General features: G+C 39.1%; 1 protein-coding gene across 1 annotated transcript; it reads left to right on the top strand.

Moving 5' to 3' along the window:
* Nucleotides 1–1,079: 1,079 nt before the first annotated feature.
* PLA2G12A (phospholipase A2 group XIIA) lies at nt 1,080–18,041 on the top strand. Its single transcript, XM_032461779.1, is given in 5 exon segments — nt 1,080–1,437; nt 1,439–1,544; nt 11,770–11,846; nt 12,905–13,070; nt 15,025–18,041. Coding segments are annotated over 5 exon segments (570 nt in total). The 5' UTR covers nt 1,080–1,335; the 3' UTR covers nt 15,144–18,041.
* Nucleotides 18,042–23,344: the final 5,303 nt, after the last annotated feature.

Below are 23,344 nucleotides of genomic sequence, written 5' to 3'. Positions count from 1 at the left end.
GGGCTGGAAGGACAATTAGACCCCGTGTCCTCTTTCTGGCAGGGATCTCTCCAGCTTCACAGTTGCTGGGAAAAGGGGGGGGGGGTTTACTGCAAATTTGTTCTAAACCCATGAAGCTCACTGCAAACACAAAATGCCAAACTAAAATTTACCAGTAATTCTTATAGAAAAGACATATCTATTCTCAACACTTGCAATATTGCCCTGGATCATACAGTAAAATTCTTGGTGACTGCTGGGATATTATGATTACCAGATATTTATAGCGCTGGTAAAAATTACTGCAGTTATTTTTTAAGGATTCTGCTCAGCACTGGGAAAAAATACAGAGAAATGTCACTGTAGCTATCAAGTTACAAAATATCTTGAGTAGGAAAACGGATTTCCTCCCCCCCCCCCCCCAACTGCATTCAAGTGCAGAGTACTACTTCTCCCTTACCAGGGAAGAACTCATGATTTTTATTGTCAAACCATTTTCTTCTTCAAAATTTCTAAATCAGCATTTAGCTCATCCTTCTCAGCCAGGCACCGCCATGGCCTTGGGTTGACATGTTCCAGCTCCCTGATTCTCCAACCGCGGCCACCTCAGTTGAAGAGGACCAGGCGAGGAGGTGAGATGTGGATTCAGCTCACATATCAGGCAGAATCACGATTCCAAACCAGCAATTCAGGGGACCCCTCGCAGCGCTCTCTGTAAGGGGCTGCGGGAGCTCATTTCTCTCAGACATTGTCTGCATCCAGAAAAGCTTGTCCCTCTAAGTGGCTGGGCTGCACCCGACAGGTCAGATGAGGTCACGGGGTGTCGCCACCTGGCGGCACGCTGTAACTACCCAGGGAGATTTAAAAAATACCCCTGCCCACTGACACCAGGACGAACTTAATTAGCCTCCCTGGGGTATTGGGCTGGGCAAGAGTATTCAGTTAGTACAATCATCTCCTCAGGTAGTACTAACGCGGGCCAGGTGGGACAGCCTCTGCGGCACGCCGAGACTACCACGTGGGCGCGGTGGTCGCCGCGGCCGCTCCGCGTTCCCGCCTCCCGCGCGCCTCTGACGCACCACGCTCCGGCGCAGGCGCACAGGGGAGCGGCCGGCGCAGGTGAGCGCGTGCGCCGCGCGGAGCATCGCGGCGACTGCACAGTCGGCTCCGGGAGCTCACTGCAGGCGGCGAGGGCCCGCCTCCCAGCGGGGCAGGAGGCGTGGGCATGGAACCGGCCGCCGCCTCCGAGTCCCGGGCCCGCGCCGCTGCCTAGGGCGTCCCGAGGGCTCCGTGGGGGTGCGGCCGTCACGCGGCTCCGGGGACCCGTGAGGCCCGGCGCGGCCGGGCGCTGCTCGGATGGCCGCGCTCCCGCGGCCTGCGCTCACCCTCCTCCTCCTCCTCCTGACCGCCGCTTTCACGTGCCAGGAGCAGGCCCAGACCACCGACTGGAGGGCCACCCTTGAAGACCATCCGGAACGGCGTCCACAAGATAGACACGTACCTAAACGCCGCCTTGGACCTCCTGGGAGGCGAGGACGGGCTCTGCCAGCACAAGTGCAGTGACGGTAAGAGGGAACCCAGGCCCTGCGAGGCCCGTGCTTTCAGCGCTGTTGGGGGGACCGAGGGTCATGGAGGCGTAGGTGCCGGGCAGACCTTGGCGGTGTCCTCTGGCCGTGGGAAAACTTAACCACTGCCAGAATCTTGCTTACAGGTTCTCACCACTATTGTTAGAACGTGGCAGATCACCTGAGAGTGTACTCTCCGTTGTTGTTCATTGCTTCTGAATTACGGTTTGGTTTTTTTTTTTTTTGCAATTGCAGGAAAGTTGCCCAAGAACTTAGTGACATACGTGTATTATAGGGATGAAGTGAAACAGATTGGTTTTAACTCTGTGTTTTAGCTCCTTTAAATTACTCAGCTGAACATGCAAAACATACCGAGAATTTTAAAGTCATGCTCTTTTAACTTAAGAATTGGTTTAAACATTCTTTTTTTCCTGCAAAGCTACAGAAAATAAATTGCGACCTTTGTATAGACTTTTGGTGTACTCTGTTGTTGAGAAAGAGTTCTGATAACTCTTCAAGAAAATGATTCTATCAATACTTAATAGGAATTTTTTTCTCCCAGATACCAGTGACGCTGCCTCCTTATGGTTAGTTGCTATTAATATTATTATTTTGATTTAGTTTTTTTTATAGTTTTTGACTTTGATTCTGTTTGAATCTGAGAACTTGTTCAGTGGCATTGTTGGTAATAATCACTCAGTATTTCAGGCAGAGATCTTTCTTTTGAAACAGTTGACTTTTTTGAATGCTTAAATGTAATAATTCAGATAAAGTACTTGGACTTCTTGAAATTCAAAATAGTACTTGGGAGGTCATGTTTCCAATAAAAGTGGACAAAGCCTGGGCCTAGTTAATTTAATACTTGGCAGCTCAAAATAATAGGGAACTTAATGACTTTAATGGTAAAACCAGACTGTATGTAGGTGAATTTAAAAGGAACCTATGTCATGTAAAACTGTGATGCAGCCTGCTGCCTGTAATTCTTATAATAATTTCTAGTTTTCTGTTATTGGAAGGAAAAAATGAGCTATATGTTGTATGCAATGAAGTGCTAAATATCATTCCTTCTTAAAATTGTGCCTAAATGTTACCACCGGTATTCAATCAGGAAGGATGTTTTTGTCCTTGTGGAACTTATTAGGAGGCATAAGTGAATAACTTGAAGATGAAATGGTTGCCTTTCCTGAGGCAGATGCCATAGTTTTACTTAGTCATCCCCATTCATTAAACAAATATTTGAGTGCCTGTTATGTGTCAGGTGTTCCTACCAACTGGAGACTTGGCAGTGAACAAAACAGACAAAATTCCTGTCCATGGAGCTTACATTCTGGTGGGGAGAGACAGCAAATTGAAGAACAAGTAAAATTAGCCACGTCTGCAGTGTGTGTGGGTCTGAAGTGTGCCAGTGGCTTCTCAGTAAAGCAGGGGAAACAGCCGTGGCAGTGTTGGGAGGCAGGTTACTCTTTTAAATAGGTTGTTCAGGGAAGGCCTCATGGATAAGATAATACCTTAGAAGAAATCTGAAATGGTGAAGGTGATACTGTGATGATCTAGGGGAAGAACAGTCCAGGCCGAGGGAACGGTGAGTGTAAAGGTCCCGAGGAGAAAGGCCAGTTGAGGATGACTCTGAAGGGTTTGGCCTGAGCCAAAAGAAGAATGTAGTTGCCATTTACCAAGACAGGAAAGACTTGGATAATAAATTCATTATGAGCTAAGGGTTCTAGAGTTTATTTAGATTTAACATATCTCTGAATTATCTCTAAATGAATGGATACTATTTTTGTTAGAAAGGCCATTTTAATCTTTCCTTTTGCTTAATCCTCTTCTCTTCCACAAGCCTTACTAAATTTACTGTTTGGAGTTTTGAGCAAGGTCTCCAGCATAAAACACAAATGAACTTGAGAATTTAGGAGATGATGTGCTTCGGTGAAAATGTTGCTGTGGCTTAGTACGTACTGTCTGCTCATAGGACTGTGGTTTAAGTCACCATGGTTGATCATTCCAACATACAGAAAATTGTTCTTTAATTACCATTGCTTGAGAAGTGTCCCTGGAACACTGTTTCAGCCTTTCCTAGATTTTGAAATGTAAGTGACCAAATCAGAACCAAACAGAAACAGACAAATCCCCAAACTAGAGGAGCATAGTGATTAAAGGGTGTTTAATAGTTGCAGTAAAGAGGTCAAAGGAGTCTTAAAAAAGAAAAAAAGACTTAATGGTAAAGAGAGGTGTTGGATTAAAGGACACAGACATGTTGCATTCAGTTATCTTTGCTCTATCGAGGGATCAGCATTATGGAGACTTGCTCTCTCTGACCATCCTCCCTAGGGCAGGAACAAGGCTTTATTGAGAGTGACATAAAGTTATTTAGGGGAACAAATTTGATGGTCACTACTTTCTTCTTAGCTTTTTTCTCCCTGACAGAGAAAGTTTGAGGAAGAAAACTTTCTGATTTCTTTTGAAAAATAGAAGACAAAATTGACTTGTAAAATGTTTTTGGAATTAAGAAGAAGTCAATTCATTCAATGATGGAAGTCTTAACAGGATCCCTTTGGCTGCTGTGCTGAGAATAAAAAGAGTCATGGGAGGTGGGGGAGCAAGAATGGAGGGAGAGTGACAGGTGCAGGAATTCACACAAAAAATGGTGGTGGTTTTGTCCAAGTTGGTAGCGATAAAAGTGGTGAGAAGTGTTTGGATTTGGGATATATTTAGGAGGAAGAGCCTAAAGGATTTGCTGATGGCTTAGAAGGAGGGTGTGATTAGAGTAAAAAATGATTCCAAAGTTTTTAACCTAAATAATTGGAAGGATGGAGCTGCCATTAACTGAAATGGGGGAGATCATGGAAAAAACAGGCTTTTGACTTGTTAGGAAAAGTAATAGCATATTTGTATGCTTTTGAAAATGATTCAGTGGATAGTAAAAACACTGATGAGGGAGAAAGGAAGGAGAATTATTTTAGTTATATCCTTAGGTAAGTGAGAGGAGTGTCCTTAGGTAAGTTCCAGTAATAAATAGAGAGGTTGGCCAAGAGCACAGATAACATATCCCTGTTAAGAGGAACAAAGGTAGAGGATATGGGCACAGAGGCCATTAGGTGGGTAATGTTCAAGTTCTCTTCTGATTGCCGTGGTTTTCTCAGTAAAGTAGGAATCAAGGTTATCACCTGAGAGGGAAGACAGAAGTTGAAGACTGGAGGAAAATGGGAACGTGAATGTACTAAAAAAAAAAAACAAAAAAAACAAAAAAACGAAGTAGCATAAGGGCCCTTTGGCGATCAATAATCAGGAATTTAAAGCCTCATGGGAAAGCAGGTTGGAATTCTATACTGCGTCTCCTACAGAACTCAGTGCTAAGACCTTTCTGTGACTCAGCAGCCTTCCCCTTTTGCTTCTCATCTGTTTCAGTGTCTTTCAGGTGAAAGAAATTGCTGTTTGGAAGTATTTACATCAAATTAAGACAGATATGTAGAAAAGAGCTGTCATTGTCTCAGTCCAGGTGACTCTTTAGATTTTGACTGCCCATACAGATAATAACACATAAAGCATCAAGAGAAGAGCAGTTGCTTAAATCAAAAAGTGAAATCAGTAATATTTCCATGTAGTCATGCATAGTGGATTTGGTTTGTTTTTAAAATTCTTTTTCCCAATCTCATTTTTTTCTTAGCTTTCTGTATATCTGTTTACAAATTTTAGGAGACAGTGGCCCGGACACATGGATTTTGGGTTTGACTCTGATGTTTCTTCTATTATTGAGTTTTTGCTTGCTTGTGTATTAGTCTGCTCAGGCTGCTATAACAAAATACCATAGACTAGGTGATTTAAACAACAAGAATTTATTTCTTACAGTTCTGAAGGCTGGAAAGCCCAAGATCAAGGTTTGACCAACACTTTCCTATAGGGAGGGCTCTCTTCCTGGCCTGCAGACAGCTGTCTTCTTACATGGTGAGGGGAGGGGAATTCGGGGAGAACAAGTTCTCTGGTACCTCTTCTTATAAAGGTACTGATCCCATCATGAGGGCCCTACCCTTGTGACCTCACCTAAGCCTAATTACTGGCCCCATCACCAAATACATCGAGACTTAGGGCTTCAGTGTATGAATTTTGGGGGGACATGGTTCAATTCATAGCACTTTGTAAAAACTTGCACCAATAGAAGTGCTAATTTTTCAATGTTCTGCAGCTTATAACACCATTTACAATGACATTTAAAATGATATTAATACATTTGTAATCTTGTATCCATATCAACTTAATCTTTAACAAAAAACTTTCTATTTAACTTGTTCAGAAATAATTAAAATACAGGTGAATTTGAAACACATTATTTTATTCTTTTTATTTATTTATTTACTTTAGAGAACCTATCTTTTTTTTAACTGGAATACAGTCAGTTACAATGTGTCAACTTCTGGTGTACAGCACAATGTCCCAGTCATGCATGTACATACATATATTCTTTTTCATTAAAGGTTACTGCAAGATACTGAATATAGTTCCCTGTGCTATAGAGAAGAAACCTTTTTTAAAATCTATTTTTGTATATAGTGGTATAGTTCCCTGTGCTATAGGAAAGAAACCTTTTTTAAAATCTATTTTTATATATAGTGGCTAACATTTGCAAATCTCAAACTCCCAAATTTATCCCTTCCCACCTCTTTCCCCAGTAACCATAAGATTGTTCACTGTGTCTGTGAGTTTGTTTTGCAGATGAGTTCAGTGTCCTTTTTTTCTTTTCTTAAATTCCACATATAAGTGATATCATATGGTATTTTTCTTTCTATTTCTGGCTTACTTCACTTAGAATGACGATCTCTGAGTCTATCCATGTTGCTGCAAATGGCATTGTTTTATTCTTTTTTATGACTGAGCAGTATTCCATTGTATAAATATACCACAACTTCTTTATCCAGTCATCTGTCGATGGACATTTAGGTTGCTTCCATGTCTTGGCTAGTGTAACTAGTGCTGATGTGAACATGGGGTGCAACATCTTTTTGAATTAGAGTTCCTTCCCAGATATATGCCCAGGAGTGGGATTGTTGGATCATATGGTAAGCCTATTTTTTAGTTTTTTGAGGAATCTCCATACTGTTTTCATAATGGCTCAACTAAAACAGTTTAAAATATTTCAGGAAACTACTCCATTTTCTGTGTTCCTCCCTCAACTCCCCCATGGGTAGAGAATATTTTAATCTCAGCAAGGAATGTTTCTCATCCTGTAAGTTCCTGGAAGGTGCCTGCTTTGTGCCAGGCATCTTCTAAGTGAGCAAGACAAAATTCCTGTCTTCATAGAAACTGACTAATTATGTTAGTTTGGTTAATAAATGTTAGAAGAATAAAACCAGCCAAGGGTGTATGGACTGGATATGGAAGGGAAGGGGCACTATATTAGATGGAGTGAGCAGGGAAGGCCTCTGGGGAACTGATATTAGTAGGTTCCTTCAAAAGAAACAGAAAACAAACACGTGGCCCTTTTGCCACTTACACTAGGGAGCCAGTTTTACCAGCATTTATTTCATGGTGTTATTAACCCAGTATTTCAAGTACAGTTGATCTTGGTTTTTTGTTACTTCATTTTATCAGCTTCTGTCTTAGGACAGCTATAAGCACTGGCCCTGTTTGAGACTAGTGCTTCTTCCATCCTCGTGCCTCCATTTTCGCTTTTGCCAGCTGATTTTCTCTGTGCTATCTCTGTTCCTCCTTATTCTCCTGCAGTGGGCATGTTTTGTATTTCCTGTCTTCATTTGCTTCATATCATTCTCATTCAAAGATAATTATCTTCCACAAAATGAGAAAATATATAGATATATTAATACATGCACACACACACCACTATCATTACACACATCAAAATGTTCAAAAGTGTTTTTATAGACTCGAAATCAAAGAAACTCCGTGGATTTGTATAAAGTACAGAGGGAAGGGAAATAGAAGTGCTACTATGTATGAAATACAGCATTGAGAGAAATCGCTTTCTTATTAGAAAGAAAAAATGCAGACACTTGAGAAGAGGAGATTAGAAATCCACATACCTTTAAAACTCAATGTCTGTATGAATTGTCTGAGAGTGATAATCTTTGATCTTCTTGGAAAACGGATGGGTGGCAGCAGTGGAGACTGGCAGGGGGAAGGTACAGGGTATCCAAAAAGTTCAAAACAGGGTGAACAGTTTGTTAGTTACATTTTAAATATGTGTTGCTTCAACCCCCAGACACCTTTTAAGGTGATATACTTCTAAGTTTAAAGCAAAAAGTCTGATTGTTAACCTAAAAAAAATGTACAGTAAATACACTACTTTTCCTGTGTCCAGACCTTTTGAGCACTCTTTGACATATTTATTGTACTTTTTTCAGATTATAAATTTGACCTTCTTAATATCTCATGCTAGATGAGTTTCTGAACGTATTAGGCAGTTGATTGTTAAAACTCTTGACAAGAGAGAGTTTTGTGATGAAGCTTCAAGGAACTTGAATGGCTTCCCTGAGGATATAATGTTGATCCAGCCTCCCTACCTTTCAGTGAAGAGGTTTCTAGTGTGGTAGGGCAAAGAAAACTGAAGATCAAATGCCCGGTTTCTCTTTGCTACTGGGAAGAGGAAAATAAGAATTGCCGCAGTTCTTAGTCACCTGAAAAAAAGATTTTTGACGAGAGACAAAAAACATGATATAAACAAGATTTTTGTTAGTGAAGTAAAAAAAGTAGTGAAAGATTGTACACTCCTGAGAGTTGGGAGTGAGCCAATCCAAGAGAGGAAAAATGGTGCTGCTTCCTCCTTCCTCCTGTTTTTATATCCTGGTTTTGTGATTGATTGATCGGTTGACAACTCAAGTTCCCTGTGTTCTGGTTGATTAACAGCTCAGGTTCCTTGTGTTCTGGATTGTTCTTTCCTCTTCTTCTCCCCCTGCCCAGTACTCACTTCTATCTAAACTACGTAACATTTTGATACTCCCATCAGAAGTGTAAGCTGGATAAAACTTGATCTAGATGGGGAGAGAGTATAGCTTGATGGTAGAGCACGTGCTTAGCGTGCACAAGGTCCTGGGTTCAATCCCCAGCACTGCCATTAAAATAAATAAATAAACCTAATTACCTTCCCCTTCACTCCCACCCCCCCAAAAAAAACAATAAATGAAACTTGATGTAGATGAAGTCACAGCTGGCTAAGTGGTCTACCCAAAGATTTGGACTAATGATGTTATGGCTGCTTGTAGAGAGGACATCCTTAGCAGGGTGTTGCCGACCTCTGTCCTGGTTAGTATCAATGTCTCAAGTTTGTGAATATCTGGGCATAACTAGTAACACTGGGTGAATACCTCTAGGTTTAAAATGTGTTGAACAATCCTGACAGATGAACTAAAACTAATGAGATAGAATTTTGTAATCTAGTATTTAGACTTAAAAACTAAATGGCAGAAGTGCTGAGTAGATGTTAAAAAGTTCATTTTAGAAAGGACTGATGGTTTTTTCCTACTGTCTAATGTATCTTAGCGCTGAGACATAGCTGAAACATATACTGACTATCTTGGGCTGTATTAGTACCAGTACTTTACCCAGACCAAAGTAGGCCCATTGTTCCTAATGGTGTTCACTTTGGGGTGCCATGTTCTGGATGTGACAGACTGGAAGTGATCAGTCTTTGGAAGCTAATAAATGCTCACCAAACTCAGAAGAGACTGAAGGGTAAACAGCAGTACCACTTTATTTATCATGAGTATTATAACTGCCATGGAGATTAGCCTTCCAATTTTCTTTTCATTCATTCAGCAGCAAATATTTATTGAAAACCTAACCATATGCCAGACACTGTCCTATGCATTGGGGGTACAAAACAGACAAAAATTACTGCCCTTAAAGAATTTATATTTTAGTATGGAGAGACAGATAATAAAATAAGTAGGTTGGGATGTAATATGTTAGAAGGTCATGTGTGCTATAAATGATGTGGTCAGAAAAGGCATTGCTAGAAGATGAAGGAGTGAGTATGTAGATGTCAGGACGAAGAGTGTCTACCTAGAGGAAGAGCAGGTTCTGTGGCACTGAGGCAAGAGCAGACCTGTAGTGTCTGTGGAATGGCAGAGAGGTCAGATGGAATGGAGTGAGGAAGGAAGAAGAGGAGACAGAGTAGTAAGATGAGGTCAGAGAAGTCCTGGGGTTGGGGGCAGATTATATAGGGCTTATAGGCACTAAACGGACTTTGACTTTTATTCTGAATAAAATGAGAAGCCATTGGAGGGGTTTTTGCAGAGGAAAGATTTGATCCAACATGTATTCTGATAGGCTTACTCAAGTTCAGTGTTGAGCTTGGACTGTAACTGGAGGTGGCGTTGGGTGGGGAAACCAAAGCAGGGAGACTGCTTAGGTTATGGCAATAATCTGTGGAGGCTTAGAGCAGGATGGCAGCACTGGAGGTGGTGAGAAGTGGTTAGAGTCTGAATATTCTGAAGGTAGAGTCAGCGGGACATGCTGTTGAGTTGGATGTGGGGTATAAGGGAATGGGAGAGCTAAAGATGGCTGAGGTTTTTTTCCCTGAGCACCTGGAAGGATGGAGTTGCTGTTGCCTAGGAAGAGGGAACTGTGGATGGAGCAGCTTTGGGGGTGAACGGAGGGACATCTTAAGTTTGAGATGCCCGTTAGATACTAAAGTATCTATATATCATATCTATATGACTATCCTCTCTCTGTAGCCCTTTGAAGTGGAAAGCCAACTCATGAAGAGTTTTCCTAAGAGTGAAGGACTGAAAGCAGGAGTTGAAGGATCACAGTGACTTATCTGTGATCTTCATCTTCCAGCGGCCCAGAAACAACCCTCCTTTTGGGCAGTGCTAGAGAAACTTGTCATTGGCACCTCTTTTCTAGATCCGTCATAACCATTCCCTTTTGTACAGTCGTTCTTCAGACTGGGTAGAGCAGGTTATAGCTTTGTGTCTCCATGGGGTTGTGCTCTCTTGAGGCTCTACTGGGTCACCTCAGTTGAGCATGTGAGTCTTAGCAACTTAAATCATTTTTAGGTCATTACTTTGAGTGGGTTACTTATTTTGATGGCTGATTTCTGGAAGGGTTGCTTTTTTTCTCCTCATTTTATGGTTGGAGGGTAAACTTACCTTTATGTTTCCTAGTAATGCTAATTGAATGAAAGCTGGTAGAATACTTTGTGTCTCTCCTAAGGATCCGACTCCGGGTGATATTTGGAATAATTGGGGATATTCTATTGGTAGAAGTAAAGATAGATGGTAGTCCCAGACGTTTGAAAGGATCATCATGTAAAATAAAGAATTGGCTTGTTCTGTATTCCCCAGGGGTGCAGAGGATTACTTACAGGTAGAATTTACAAGAAAAAGAGAAGAACTTAAACGGTTAGTGCCATTCCATAATGGAACAGGCTATTTCTTAACACTGTAGGAGGATTGTGGGGAAATTCAGACTGTTTGGTATATTGAGGTGATTTCTATATTACATGAGGAGAGAGATTTCTGAGATACCTTCCAGCATTTAAGATTGCTTTAATAATGTCATCTTTCTCCTTGTTTTTGAACATTGGTGCTGTTAAGGAGAGTATAACTGGAGTAATAAAGTTTACCAAGCTATCTTTATTCCTTGCCTTTTCCCTTGGCTGGCAGAGGAGTATGTTTGTGCAGTGGTTGGTTGGATCTGGGTAGAATGTGTGGTCCTGTAATGTCTTACAATGGTATTAAGGTAATTAAATGATCAGATGACTTTGTTTTCCTTAGCTTTAGGCTCTAGTTAATGGTTATTGAGGCTTGTGTGCAGTGGAACATTGTGAGATTAGGAAGATACAGTTCTTGCCCTATAGGTTTTAATCTAAAAATGTAAGTGTTAGAATGTACAGGAAAATAGGGTAGATTTATCTTTCATACTGTGGACCCAGTTTGGCATGTAAACTCTGAAATCAACAGAAGTCCAGAGTAAGCTTTTATATGTTTGTATGGTGTAGGCTTACGGATATAATGACATTTTATGAACCACCATAGCATTTTAGGAACTGCCATATACGTATATACATTTGTATGTTTTATTATAGAAGAAGTAAAAATGATTTAGTAGACAAATTAGCATTCTTAATGCTTATTCTAATAACCATATATTTACTTTTGTCAGCATAGAAATAGTAAATATTTTCAAGGCTAGTCTAGCACATTGTAGACCTTTTTGTGCATGTATTTTCTATCATATTTGAAAATTAATTATACCATTTATATTTTTATAGGATCTAAGCCTTTCCCACGTTACGGATATAAACCTTCCCCGCCAAATGGATGTGGCTCCCCACTATTTGGTGTTCATGTAAATATTATTTTCTGTTTGATAAATTTTATGATTGGTACGTAATACTCTTGATAATGCAAGACATCGATGTGTTCTCAGGCTCACAAATAATTGTGCTTGTTGTAATAGTTATCAGGCTTATTATATTCTTTCATAGCTAAAACACATTTAATGAGTTCTAATGAAACTAAATGGAGTAAAAGTCATTTTTTTTAATATTGTAGTTGTTAATACCACTTAAATGACATTTCCTCACGTCACAAACATGATTGAAAAGTTTGGGGTATAGAAGTTAATACTACTTAGGATGAAAATGTATAGATAAAGTGTAATATTTTCTGTATTAAAACTGGGTTCAATTGGATAGCTGTGTGTTTGTTGTGGGGGAGGCTGAATCTGAGCCAGTAGTTTGGGGAAAAAAATATTTTATGAAAGTGATTCCTACACAATGTTGTAAAATGATTATAAATCAATAAAAAATGTTAAAAAAAGTGATTCCTAGACACAAGGGTTTTGCATATAAAGTTACTTAAAATAATTAAAGATAAGTTACAGATTCGAAGGAATAGTATCTTTATGGAATGGATGAACTTGTAAAGATTAAACCACAAAAAAAAATTGAGTTGTAGAAGTGTAAAAGTTATCAGTGACATTTCATATATAGTACATTTTGTGGGGGGAGGAGGCATAAAATACTTAGGAATATCCCAAAATTGTACTTGCCTAGTCCCTGGAGAAATCTTTTAAAGGTCTTAGCTTTATCTTTCTGTTTTTAAAACTATATTTTAGACACTTGGAAGCTGTGTTTCTTTACCAGCCAACGACTGAATATTCTAACATTGCAAAATAGGGAGCTTTGAGGCATGGCTAAGAGGGAGACGATGGAGTGACATGGGTGGGTGCAGGTGAGAGTAATGGAGAGATGTTTAACCTGGAAAACATTTGTAGGCAGAAACTAACTTTGAAAATTATCTGTACAACAATCATTGTCTTTGATTTCTAAGTCTCTTTGAATTCACTACTTCAGAGAAGGTTTGAATTTCATCAACAATCATCCATCCAAATGCCTCTTTCAGCTGAACATTGGCATCCCTTCCCTGACGAAGTGCTGCAACCAACACGACAGGTGCTATGAGACCTGCGGCAAAAGCAAAAACGACTGTGATGAGGAGTTCCAGTCTTGCCTCTCCAAGATCTGCCGAGATGTGCAGAAAACACTAGGACTAGCTCAGCATGTTCAGGGTAAGGCTGATTCGGTGGGATGGGGATGAGTGCGATTTGTAAAATTTCAGTGGATGCTTTCTGTGCTAGTACAGGATTTACCAACAGAAATCTTTCTCTGTGTATTACCTTATCTCTTGTGACACAGCCCCTTCACTTTTCTGAGATGAGGAGTCGGTGATTTTGTCATATAAAATGATTTACAGTTATGGAAATAAGTGTTAGGAAACCTTGGGGGAGGGTGTGTGAGGCAGGGAAGAATTCATCTAAGATCTATGCCCTGCCTAAAGTGTGAGACTCTGGATCCAGTGAGTTCTGGAGTGTAGCACATTGGATCTGGCGGAGGAAGTTCTAGAAGATCTGAGTCTTAACTCTGTCTCTTCATATGTATCAGTGTCGGGAAGGTCCCCCAGAACTACCCCCAGGCTCAGTGATTTGCTAAGAGGACTCGCAGGACTCAGCATGTAGTCATACTCACCGTGATGATTGTGGCAGTGAAGGGGTACAGAGCCAAGTCAGCAAAGGGAAAACATGTCTCAGTGTCCTCATTTACAAAATGAGAACGATAATACCCGTCTCATAGAGCTGTCATAAGGGTAAAGTGAAATATTTGTCGAAATATTAACTGCTGTACAAATACTAGTTGTTAACAAGATTTCTTTACTAACAAACCAAACAATGAACTGAAATTGGAAGAGGAAGGGCAATGAGAAAGGGGTAGGAAAGGAAACTACCATTTTTAAGCACTTCCAATAAGATACTGTGCTAGATGCTTGAGACTTGTTTTCATGGATCTTCACAAAATACCCTAATAGTAGTAGTTGGCATTATACCCATTTTTCAAGGAAGGAAACTGAGGTTCAGAAAGAAGTAACTTGTCCCAAATTACACTCTTTTGACTCTAAAACTTGCATTCTATCTACTTCCTCAAATAGTCTCATAGGTTTTATTCTGAAGTCCTAGTAATAACTAGGAAGTAATAACAAGAAAGAAATCTCTGCTCCAGATGAGGCTTGAACTCACAGCCTCTGAATCCCTTTGAATGCTTGGCTGAAGCATAGATAGATGGATTTCCTCTCTAAGGACATACTAGTGTTGCCAAATGGTGAAACCAGTTTCCTTCAGTCTCCTGTTTAATAATCATAACCTCTGCACTTCTGTGGTTGACTGTATTCCTTAATGGCACAGTCTTTTGGAAACCTTTGAAAATGCCAAGCTTTTGTAATGAAAAGTTTCTTTTTTAACATGAATATTAGAAACTATAGTAAGTATTTGGATGTCTAAAAGCCACTCTACGCTATGTCTCTAAGTATAACATATTAAGATAATCTTACCTGGGTATTCCAGGTCTCTTAGAGTTAGAAAAATAATCTGTTATCTTTTTTATAGCCTTTCAAAAAATTTTAAAAAACCCTACCAGAAGAAAAACACCTTTGATTCCTTTGTCTCCCCTCCAAAGCTAAATTTGGATATTGATCAAAGAAAGAGACCGGGGTTCATTTACTTTAAGCATCTTAAATGATGTGTTTAAAATAAAAGCACAAATAAAAAATTGGCCTTAATATTTTGAGGTTTTTCTGTTTTTAACCGTTATTTCTTCTGCACCTAAAAATCATTCCTTAAAATGCAAACTTAAGAGTGCTGTCAGGCATCTCTATTGGTGATAATTTTCAGATAAAAGGAAAATTAACCATGATGAACTGATCAATACTTTTGAGACTCATTTGTCTAGTACGAAAAGTTGGGTTAACCAGTTGCATGCAAACAAAAGGTAGGGACAGGTAGAGAGGCTGAAGCTGAAAGGCTTTGTGTATATAGGCTACTAGTTTGTGAAGGTTTGGGAAGACTTCCACCTAAGATAGATTTAAGTGCCCACCAAGGCTGTGCTTGAGACTCTGCTGAAACATGTGGTATGTGTGAGAGAGAGTGATGCTCTGCAGTTGCCCGGCAGTGATGTCACTCTCTTACCTTGCAGCGTGTGAAACCACAGTGGAGCTCTTGTTTGACAGTGTTATACATTTGGGCTGTAAGCCGTACCTGGACAGCCAACGAGCCGCATGTAGGTGTCGCTACGAAGAAAAGACTGATCTTTAAAGAAGATGCTGACAGGTGGTGACAGCAGATGAGGACAGAAGAACATAACTTTTGACAAGAACTGTTTTTACAGCATAAAGCTGCCTTATTTTTGTGAAGGGATTATTTTAAGACCTTGACACTAAAGCTTCAAACTAAAGAAACAAATGGAGATTGTCTTCTTGGATGTTGCTGCCTTGGTGTGCCAAATTGTCTTTACCAATCTGAGAAAAGGGTGCATGTTAAGGGGAGAATTTTTTAAAAGAAGGAGTCTGTAACTCAGTTTTCACAACTATATTTACCAAAAAATAAGGTCAAATGTAAAATTTATTATAAGGTATGTTCAACATTATCTTATCTGGAAATACGGGGAAATCTTCACTTATAAGTATGTTTGTTTACTGTAAAATTTAAAATATACGTTTATTCCTGGAAGGATGTGACTTTATTTTTACTCTGTTTTAATTAACACATAATAGACTGTTTTTCCATAGCCCGTGAATAAGTCACCCTTCTGTTAATGACAGTAGTTACAAGGACAAGGTTTCCCTGTCTGTTTCTCTTTTAAAGTTGGAACCATCTGCTGGGACCTCTTAGGAAGCAAAACTGGGATATCTAGGTATTAATGTAATGTGCCTAGAAGGTGACATGAGCAAAATTCAGAAGCACAGCCATTCCCATTTTATGAGCCACTCACGACAAATTGCCTAATTGGAGAAAAGATGGGTTTAATGAGACAAATGAAAAGTTGTTTAACACACACATCAGAGCATTATATGCTGTTATGCTTTGGTATTTATTCCCTAGTACTTGCTCTTTATAGGGGATTCTGGGATATTTTTAAGACTGTAGACTTTTTACTAGTAGTGGCCTTAATAAAAATTGTTCTTGATATTGTTGGGTTTTTAAAGTCTTTAACTGTGGAGTGAAAAGAGATGGAAAAGCAAGATACAAAACTCTTTTATAGAGCTCTCATTCACTTGAAAATTATTAACAGATGTTTAAGGACAAATTCTGGAACTTCCAGCTGCCTCTGAAAATGTGAGTGTTGAAAGCTTTTCAGTCCCTTGGAAAGCTCAGCTGTGTTCCTCTGTCACTCTTTGCTTGCCACTGGCTTTCCCTACCCCAGGGTCCCAAGCCTTCACATTTGCGTAACCTGCTGCCAAAGTTACTAAGATGAAACTGCTTAGAAAGTCAGAGAAAGACAGCACCAGGAGAAGTGGTTCTTTTTAAATCATTACGGGCAGAACTGGGAGAACGAGAAATATTTTCTGGGAAAAGGGCCACTTTGAAAATATGTCATTGCTGAGAACCCGATAGCTTCGTAAATGGAGATGGTGGCTGCTGTCCTGGTAATAGATGTGTCCTCTGTTAGACAAAGCAACATATCCCTCATAGCTAAGTGAGCAAACTGGGCTCCAGCTGAAATACTTGATCAGGTAACTTGAAACTTATAATAGATTCATGGATTTTCTTGGCAGCGTTGGCTTTCTCAAGAAGACAAAGTCAGAATGTCTTTGTAAAATATCTAATTGACGGTCATACATTATGTACAATTATCAGTAAAAACTGTTTTTTTTTTAATGTTCCGATTTTAAAAAACTTGTCTAGGAATAATTTTAGATTTATAGAGAAGTTGCAAAAATAGTATAGAGGCTTCTTGTATACTCCTTACCCCTAATGTTAGCATTTTACATGGCCATGAAACATTTGTTAAGGCACCAACATTAGTAATTACTATTAACGAAACTCCGGACTTTATTTGGATTGCACTACTTTTCCCACTAATGGCATTTTTCTTTTCCAGGATCCACTCCAGGATTCCACACTGTAGTTATTGTAGGCCTCTGGTCTGTGGCAATTCCTCCGTCTTCACTTGTTTTTCATAACCTTGACAGGTCTGAGGAGTACTGGTCAGGTGTTTTCCTAGAATGACCCTCACTTTGGGTTAGTCTGATGTTTTCCTCATTTTTGGACTAGAGTTGTGGATTTTTAGGAAGAAAACCACGTAAGTAAAGAGTTCTTCTCATCAAATCATATCAGTAGTTGAATGCTGTCAACTTGATGTTGTGTTAACTCTGGACACTTGGGTAAGTTAGTGTCTTAGTTTTGTCCACTGTGAAGTTACCATTTTTCCCTTTCTGTGCTCCTGTTCCTTGGAAGCTAGTCACCAAGTCCTGTCTCTGGGAAGTGAGGGGTGGGCAAGATTATGTTGTACCTCCTGGAAGGGGGAGTATGTCTAAATGTAGTACTTGAAATTCTTGTCTCCCCCATTTATTATTCAATTATTTGTATCAGTATGGACCAATGTATATTTTATACTGTGGGTAATATTCACACATTTCAGCTTGGCTGTTGGGAGTTATGTCAGGTTTTGCTCCTTTGTCTCTTTGACCCACACCATCCTTTTGACATTTGAGCACCTCTATACTTTCTGAGAAGAAAGCAGGAAAGTTGCTTCAGGCTCACCTTGTATTTTCCCAGTAGCAGCTCTAGAACCAGCCTCTTCTAAGGTTCCTTTTGTTGTAGAATGGTTTGTAATGGAACTTGGGAGCTAAGATCTGGACATTGCATATGCCTGTTGCTACTTTGATGTCACTGCTTCTAGACCCTCCCAGCAAACAAAGCTAGGAAATATCTGTCTATTAACACATGTACATATCTGTAATTTTTCTGTGTGTGTATATATATATTAAGCTGAATGAGTTCATACTGTCTTTACTTGAATTATATATAACAAGGCATATACTTTTCATTTAAGGATGTGTATACTATAATGTATATACTATACATTTAAGGATGGTGTTTTCCCTATCCGCAGAATACATTAATAAAAAGCAAAAACAAAACAAAACTAGCTTTTAGTAGCTCTTTGCAAGACATATATTGATATTTAAAAATAATAAAACTATATTGCCTTCAAATGGTGGTTGTCTCTTTAAAGTCTTTTGACACACTTCTTCCAGGGACAGGTGTGGCTGTATTCATTTCGTAGGTAGAGAAAGTGAGGCACAAAAAAGCTGTAATGAAGACAGAATTGAAATATGAGAGCAAAAGCAAATTAAACACATCTTGAGCAGGGTTTCCTTCAGTGACCTCCTAGACTAATCTAGACTGGCAAAACTAATTAAAAAGTTGTTTTGTTAGTTTATAACTACCTCTCCCTAAAATGAAAAGGTTGGATTTCTGTCAGTATTTACAGAAACACAAGATTATCAGAAGGTCAAAATGGTCATTATTTTATCCTGGTACAAAACTAGAATAACATCTAACAAGATGAAAACAAGGGAGTCTCTATAAAAACAACTCTTTAGAAGACTGACTTCAGTAACTTTGGGGAGTAGAGTGAAACCTACTTTGTAAGATCCTTCCACATGTACTATGTTGTACTGTTCAAAACTAACAGGTATTGCCTGCAATCTTTTCATTCAAGTCTTATATAACACCTGGCTATAATAATTTGAATAGCCCCTTTAGTTTGCTGTTTTTCCTCACTGAATTGGTACAACCAGTATATGAAAAATAGTTATCAATGAAAATAACTAAAACCGGATCAGCAGTGTCATCTTTGCATACAGGCCACAGTGATGGTACGCTTTCTTGTCTTGGACTTGTTAGATTTCCAGAACATCCTTCGAAGTCTTGCTGACAACTTTACAAACATTTCTTTGTTGGCTGTCAGGTTTTCTTAAGTGTAGGAATTAGAATTATAGAAATTTGGTATTTCTGTGATTCATATAGAAAAAAAACAAGGTTTGGTGGGATAAACACTGAAAAAAAGGCTAAAGTTTAAGTGTTAAAAGAGTTATCTCTGAATTTTATTCCATAAATTTCATTCCTTGGATAGGTAACAGTTGGCTAAGATCTTCAGTTTCAGTAAATTCCATAAAAGTGACTATTCATAATGGCAAGAATCAAGCCATCCTATCAGTTAACTTTTGGTCTTTAGTATATCTTAATTATTTTAATAATATGGATTTGCTTTGGGTTTTTTTTTTCTTTGAAAAGGAAGAGATTGCTTGGTAGGAGTCTAAGTAGTCTGTGTCTCAGACAGAAGCATGCAGCACAGTCACTGGAGGGCTTGTTAAAATATGCTGCTGGACCCCACCCCCAGTTTCTCATTCAGTAGGTCTGACTCTGCAGGTCTCAAGAGTTTGCATTTCTAGTGTGTTCCCAGATGATGTTCAATCTGCTGCTTCAGAGACCACACTTTGAGAACTGGTCTAGGTAATCTTCAGCTAAAAATAATGTGCTGAAAACTTCCTGTTGGCAGTTACTGTCTCAAAAACGATTGAGTAAATTTGGTCCCCGTTTTACAGAGAAGAATTTGAAGCTGGGAGAGGTTAAATTGCCTTACTTACCAATGTCTCCCAGCTGATAAAATGGTGGAGTCAGGATTAGAACCTCGGCAGCCTGTTTCCCAATCCCAGGTACTTCCCCTCTTTACTGGGATCACCTCAGCTATTGCTTTAAAAGGCAAAAACTAAACATTCATAACTGAAATAAGTATCCTAATGCTTTGCATTTGTCTTAAGGTAGACAAAATCTTACTTTGAAATTATATATTTTGTTGCTATAAAAGCAATACAGTATTCTGAGATAACAAGATACTCAGGGGAAAAAAAAAATTCCTTCCATCAGCTCCTTTTAGATAAATGGTGTTCCGCTTCTATAGAGGGAGTGTTTTCAGGACTCCAGCAGAGAAGAGCCTGAAAACTAGGCGAAAGGCCAGAAAGTGCTGGTGATCAGATAACGCATTCAAACTGGATGAAGGTCAGAGTACAAAGGCTGAGACCCTGAATCTCATTCAATGAATAAATATTTATTGAGCACCTACTATACACTAAGCAACTGCTCAGAAAGGGGAAACCAAAAGAAGGCAAAGGTCTGCTTTCAGTTAGCCTAAGATGGTGGCAATAAAATAATTTATTGAGCTCTTCATAAGCCAGATAATGTTCTGAGTACAGTAATTTAACTCAATCATCACAACCACCGTATGAGGGAGATTTTTTTTTCCAAGCTGGTGTGATTTTTTTTTTAAACATTTTTTTTATTGAGTTATAGTCATTTTACAATGTTGTGTCAAATTCCAGCGTAGAGTACAATTTTTCAGTTATACATGAACATACATACATTCACTGTCACATTCTCTTTTGCTGTGAGCCCCCATAAGATCCTGTATATATTCCCCTATGCTACACAGTACAATCTTGTTGGTGTGACTATTTTTTTTACTGAATTGTTTTTGAAGCATAGCTGATGTACAGTGTTATATTTTAACAGGTATACAGTATAGTGATTCACAATTTTTGAAGGTTATACTTCATTTATAGTTATTATAAAGTATCAGCTATATTCCCTGTGTTATACAATATATCCTTATAGCTTACTTTTTACGTAATAGTTTCTAGCTTTTAATCCTTTACCCCTATATTGCCCCTCCTCCCTTCCCTCTCCCCACTGGTAACCACTAGTTTGTTCTCTATACCTGCGTGTGAGTCTGCTTCTTTTTTTGTTTTGTTCATTAGTTTGTTGTATTTTTTAAATTCCACATATATCACATAGCATTTGTCCTTCTTTGACTTACTTCACTTAACATAATACCCTCCAAGTCCATCTATGTTGCTGCAAGTAGTAAAGTTTCATTTTTATGGCTAAGTAGTATTCCAGTGTGTGTGTGTGTGTGTGTGTGTGTGTGTGTATCACATCATCTTTATCTATTCATCTGTTGATGGATACTTAGGTTGCTTGAATACCTTGGCTATTGTAAATGATGCTGCTTATGAACATTGGGGTGCATGTATCTTTTTGAATTAGTATTTTTGTTTCTTTCAGATATATACCCAGGAGTGGAATTGCTGGGTCACGTTGTAGTTCTATTTTTAGTTTTTTGAGAAACTTCCATACTATTTTCCATAGTGGCTACACCAATTTACATTCCCACCAACAGTGTACAAGGGTCCCTTTTCTCCACATCCTTGCCAACATTTATCATTTGTGGTCTTTTAATGAAAGCCATTTTGACAGGTGTGAGGTGACATTGTGATTTTGATGTGTATTTCCCTGATAATTAGTGATATTGAGCATCTTTTCATATGCCTGTTGACCATCTCCATTTCCTCTTTGGAAAAATTGTGGGAGCCCGTGATTGGGTTAATAAATTGTAACAGACCCCAGCTGCTTGTGACCTTTAGGAAAAACAAATGTGCTTTGCTATCAGGCGCTGGTGCATCTGCACTCCTGTCTCCTTGCTGTAAAAAGCAGAGATAATGCCTTGCTTGCATAGTTGAGGTTCTAGCTTAGGGCTGCTTCCAATGGCAAAGCCATTTTGTGTCCCTTGCTATAAACGCAGGACATGGCTTGTTTTAAGCATAGGTCCATAGTTTAGGGTTTACTCTTCTCATTGCAAAGACCTATGCCCTCAGCTATAAACACTGGGCATGATTTCTGCTGTTTAGATAGTCTGTAACCCCCAAGGCAAGGAACTGGCTGGTCTGGTTGTCTGTTTTGTAATCAACATCTTATGTCTGAAGAGTGTACCTTGTTCCCCTCTCCCCATGTCTGTCCTGAAGATTAGTTAAGCCTTTGTACTCATTGTGGATTCTATAATCTCTACCGGGTTCTGTCTTTCCTTAAGCTTCTACATCCCATGACACAACTATTGATGATTTTTCCTTTGATTGTGCATAATAAATGTGGGAGCATTTGAGAGGCTCGTGAAGCTGATCCCTGACTCCCTCTCGCTCTCTTGACTTTCCACAGAGTCTCAATTAATTCATTCTGTCTTAGTGGGACTTCTGCCAGACAGAACCCACAAAAAAATGAGTATTCAGTTCTCCCCATTTTTTAATTGGGTTGTTTGATTTTTGATGTTGACCTGTTTATGCATGTTGGCTATTAACCCCTTATGGGTCATATCATTTGCAAATATCTTCTCCCATTCAGTAGATTGTTTTTTCATTTTGTCAATGGTTTCCTTTGCTGTGCAAAAACTTTTCAGTTTAATTAGGTTCCATTTATTTATTTTTACTTTTGTTTCCTTAGCTTTAGGAGACGAATCAGAAAAAAATATTGGCTGTGATTTATGTCAAAGAGTGTTTGGTGTAACAAGAATGTCCTAATTTCATTCTTTTACAAGTAGCTGTCCAGTTTTCCCAGCACCACTTATTGAAGACTCTTCTCCATTGTATATTCTTGCCTCTTTTTTCGTAGATTAATTGACCATAAGTGTGTAGGTTTATTTCTGGACTTTCTATCCTGTTCCATTGATCTACGTGTCTGTTTTTGTGCCAGTACCACACTGTTTTGACTACCGTTGCATTGTAGTATAGTCTGAAGTCAGGGCATGTGATTCAGCTCTGTTCTTTGTCAAGACTGTTTTGGCCCTTCAGGGTCTTTTGTGTTTCTGTACAAATTTTAAGATTATTTGTTCTAGTTCTGGGAAAAAAGGCATTTTTATACAGATTGTATTGAATCTGTAGATTGTCTTGGGTTGTATCGCCATTTTAACAATATTAATTCTTCCAGTCCAAGAACATGGTATATCTTTCCATCTGTTTTTGTCATCTTCAGTTTCTTTCATCAGTGTCTTATAGTTTCCCAAATGCAGGTCTTTTTACCTCCTTCGGTAGGTTTACTCCTAAGTAGCTTATTTTTGCTGCAGTGCAAAATGAGGGAGATGTTGATATTCCATGTCTTCACTGCAGAATGAATTACTAAGACAGTGATTCTTGAAATAGTTTGTGTACAGTGAGATGAACAGTAATTGTTATGGTGTGAGTAAAATTCTCCTTTGATTCCACATTTTTTTTTAGGGGGGAGGTAATTAGGTTTTTTAATTTAGTCTTAAAGGAGGTGCTGGGGATTAAACCCAGGACCTAGTGTATGCTAAGCATGCGCTCCACTACTTGAGCTATATCCTCCCCGCTGATTCCACTTTCTATTCAATGAACAAGCAAGACTTTTGAACCACAAGCACACGTAGGGAAAGATATCAAGTTAGATTATATTTCCTCTCCCAAATAATAGAGCAATATTTATATTTATAGAAGACTGATCCCTTGTACTTATTGTAATGTATTAGAAACTGTGCCAAAAGAGAGAGAGGAAAGAGAGAAACAAACAAACGGTGCCTTAACACATTTTTTCCCCTAGTCCGATGTTGGTTACTTTTTAAATGCTGGCCCAGAGGAGTTACAAAAGAGGAAGACGCCTTTTCTTCC

The sequence above is a fragment of the Camelus ferus genome, chromosome 2, assembly GCF_009834535.1.
Source record: "Camelus ferus isolate YT-003-E chromosome 2, BCGSAC_Cfer_1.0, whole genome shotgun sequence".
NCBI classification, from domain to species: Eukaryota; Metazoa; Chordata; class Mammalia; order Artiodactyla; family Camelidae; genus Camelus; species Camelus ferus.
Note: the sequence above shows the minus strand (reverse complement) of the source record. Positions and strands in the feature narration are given on the sequence as shown.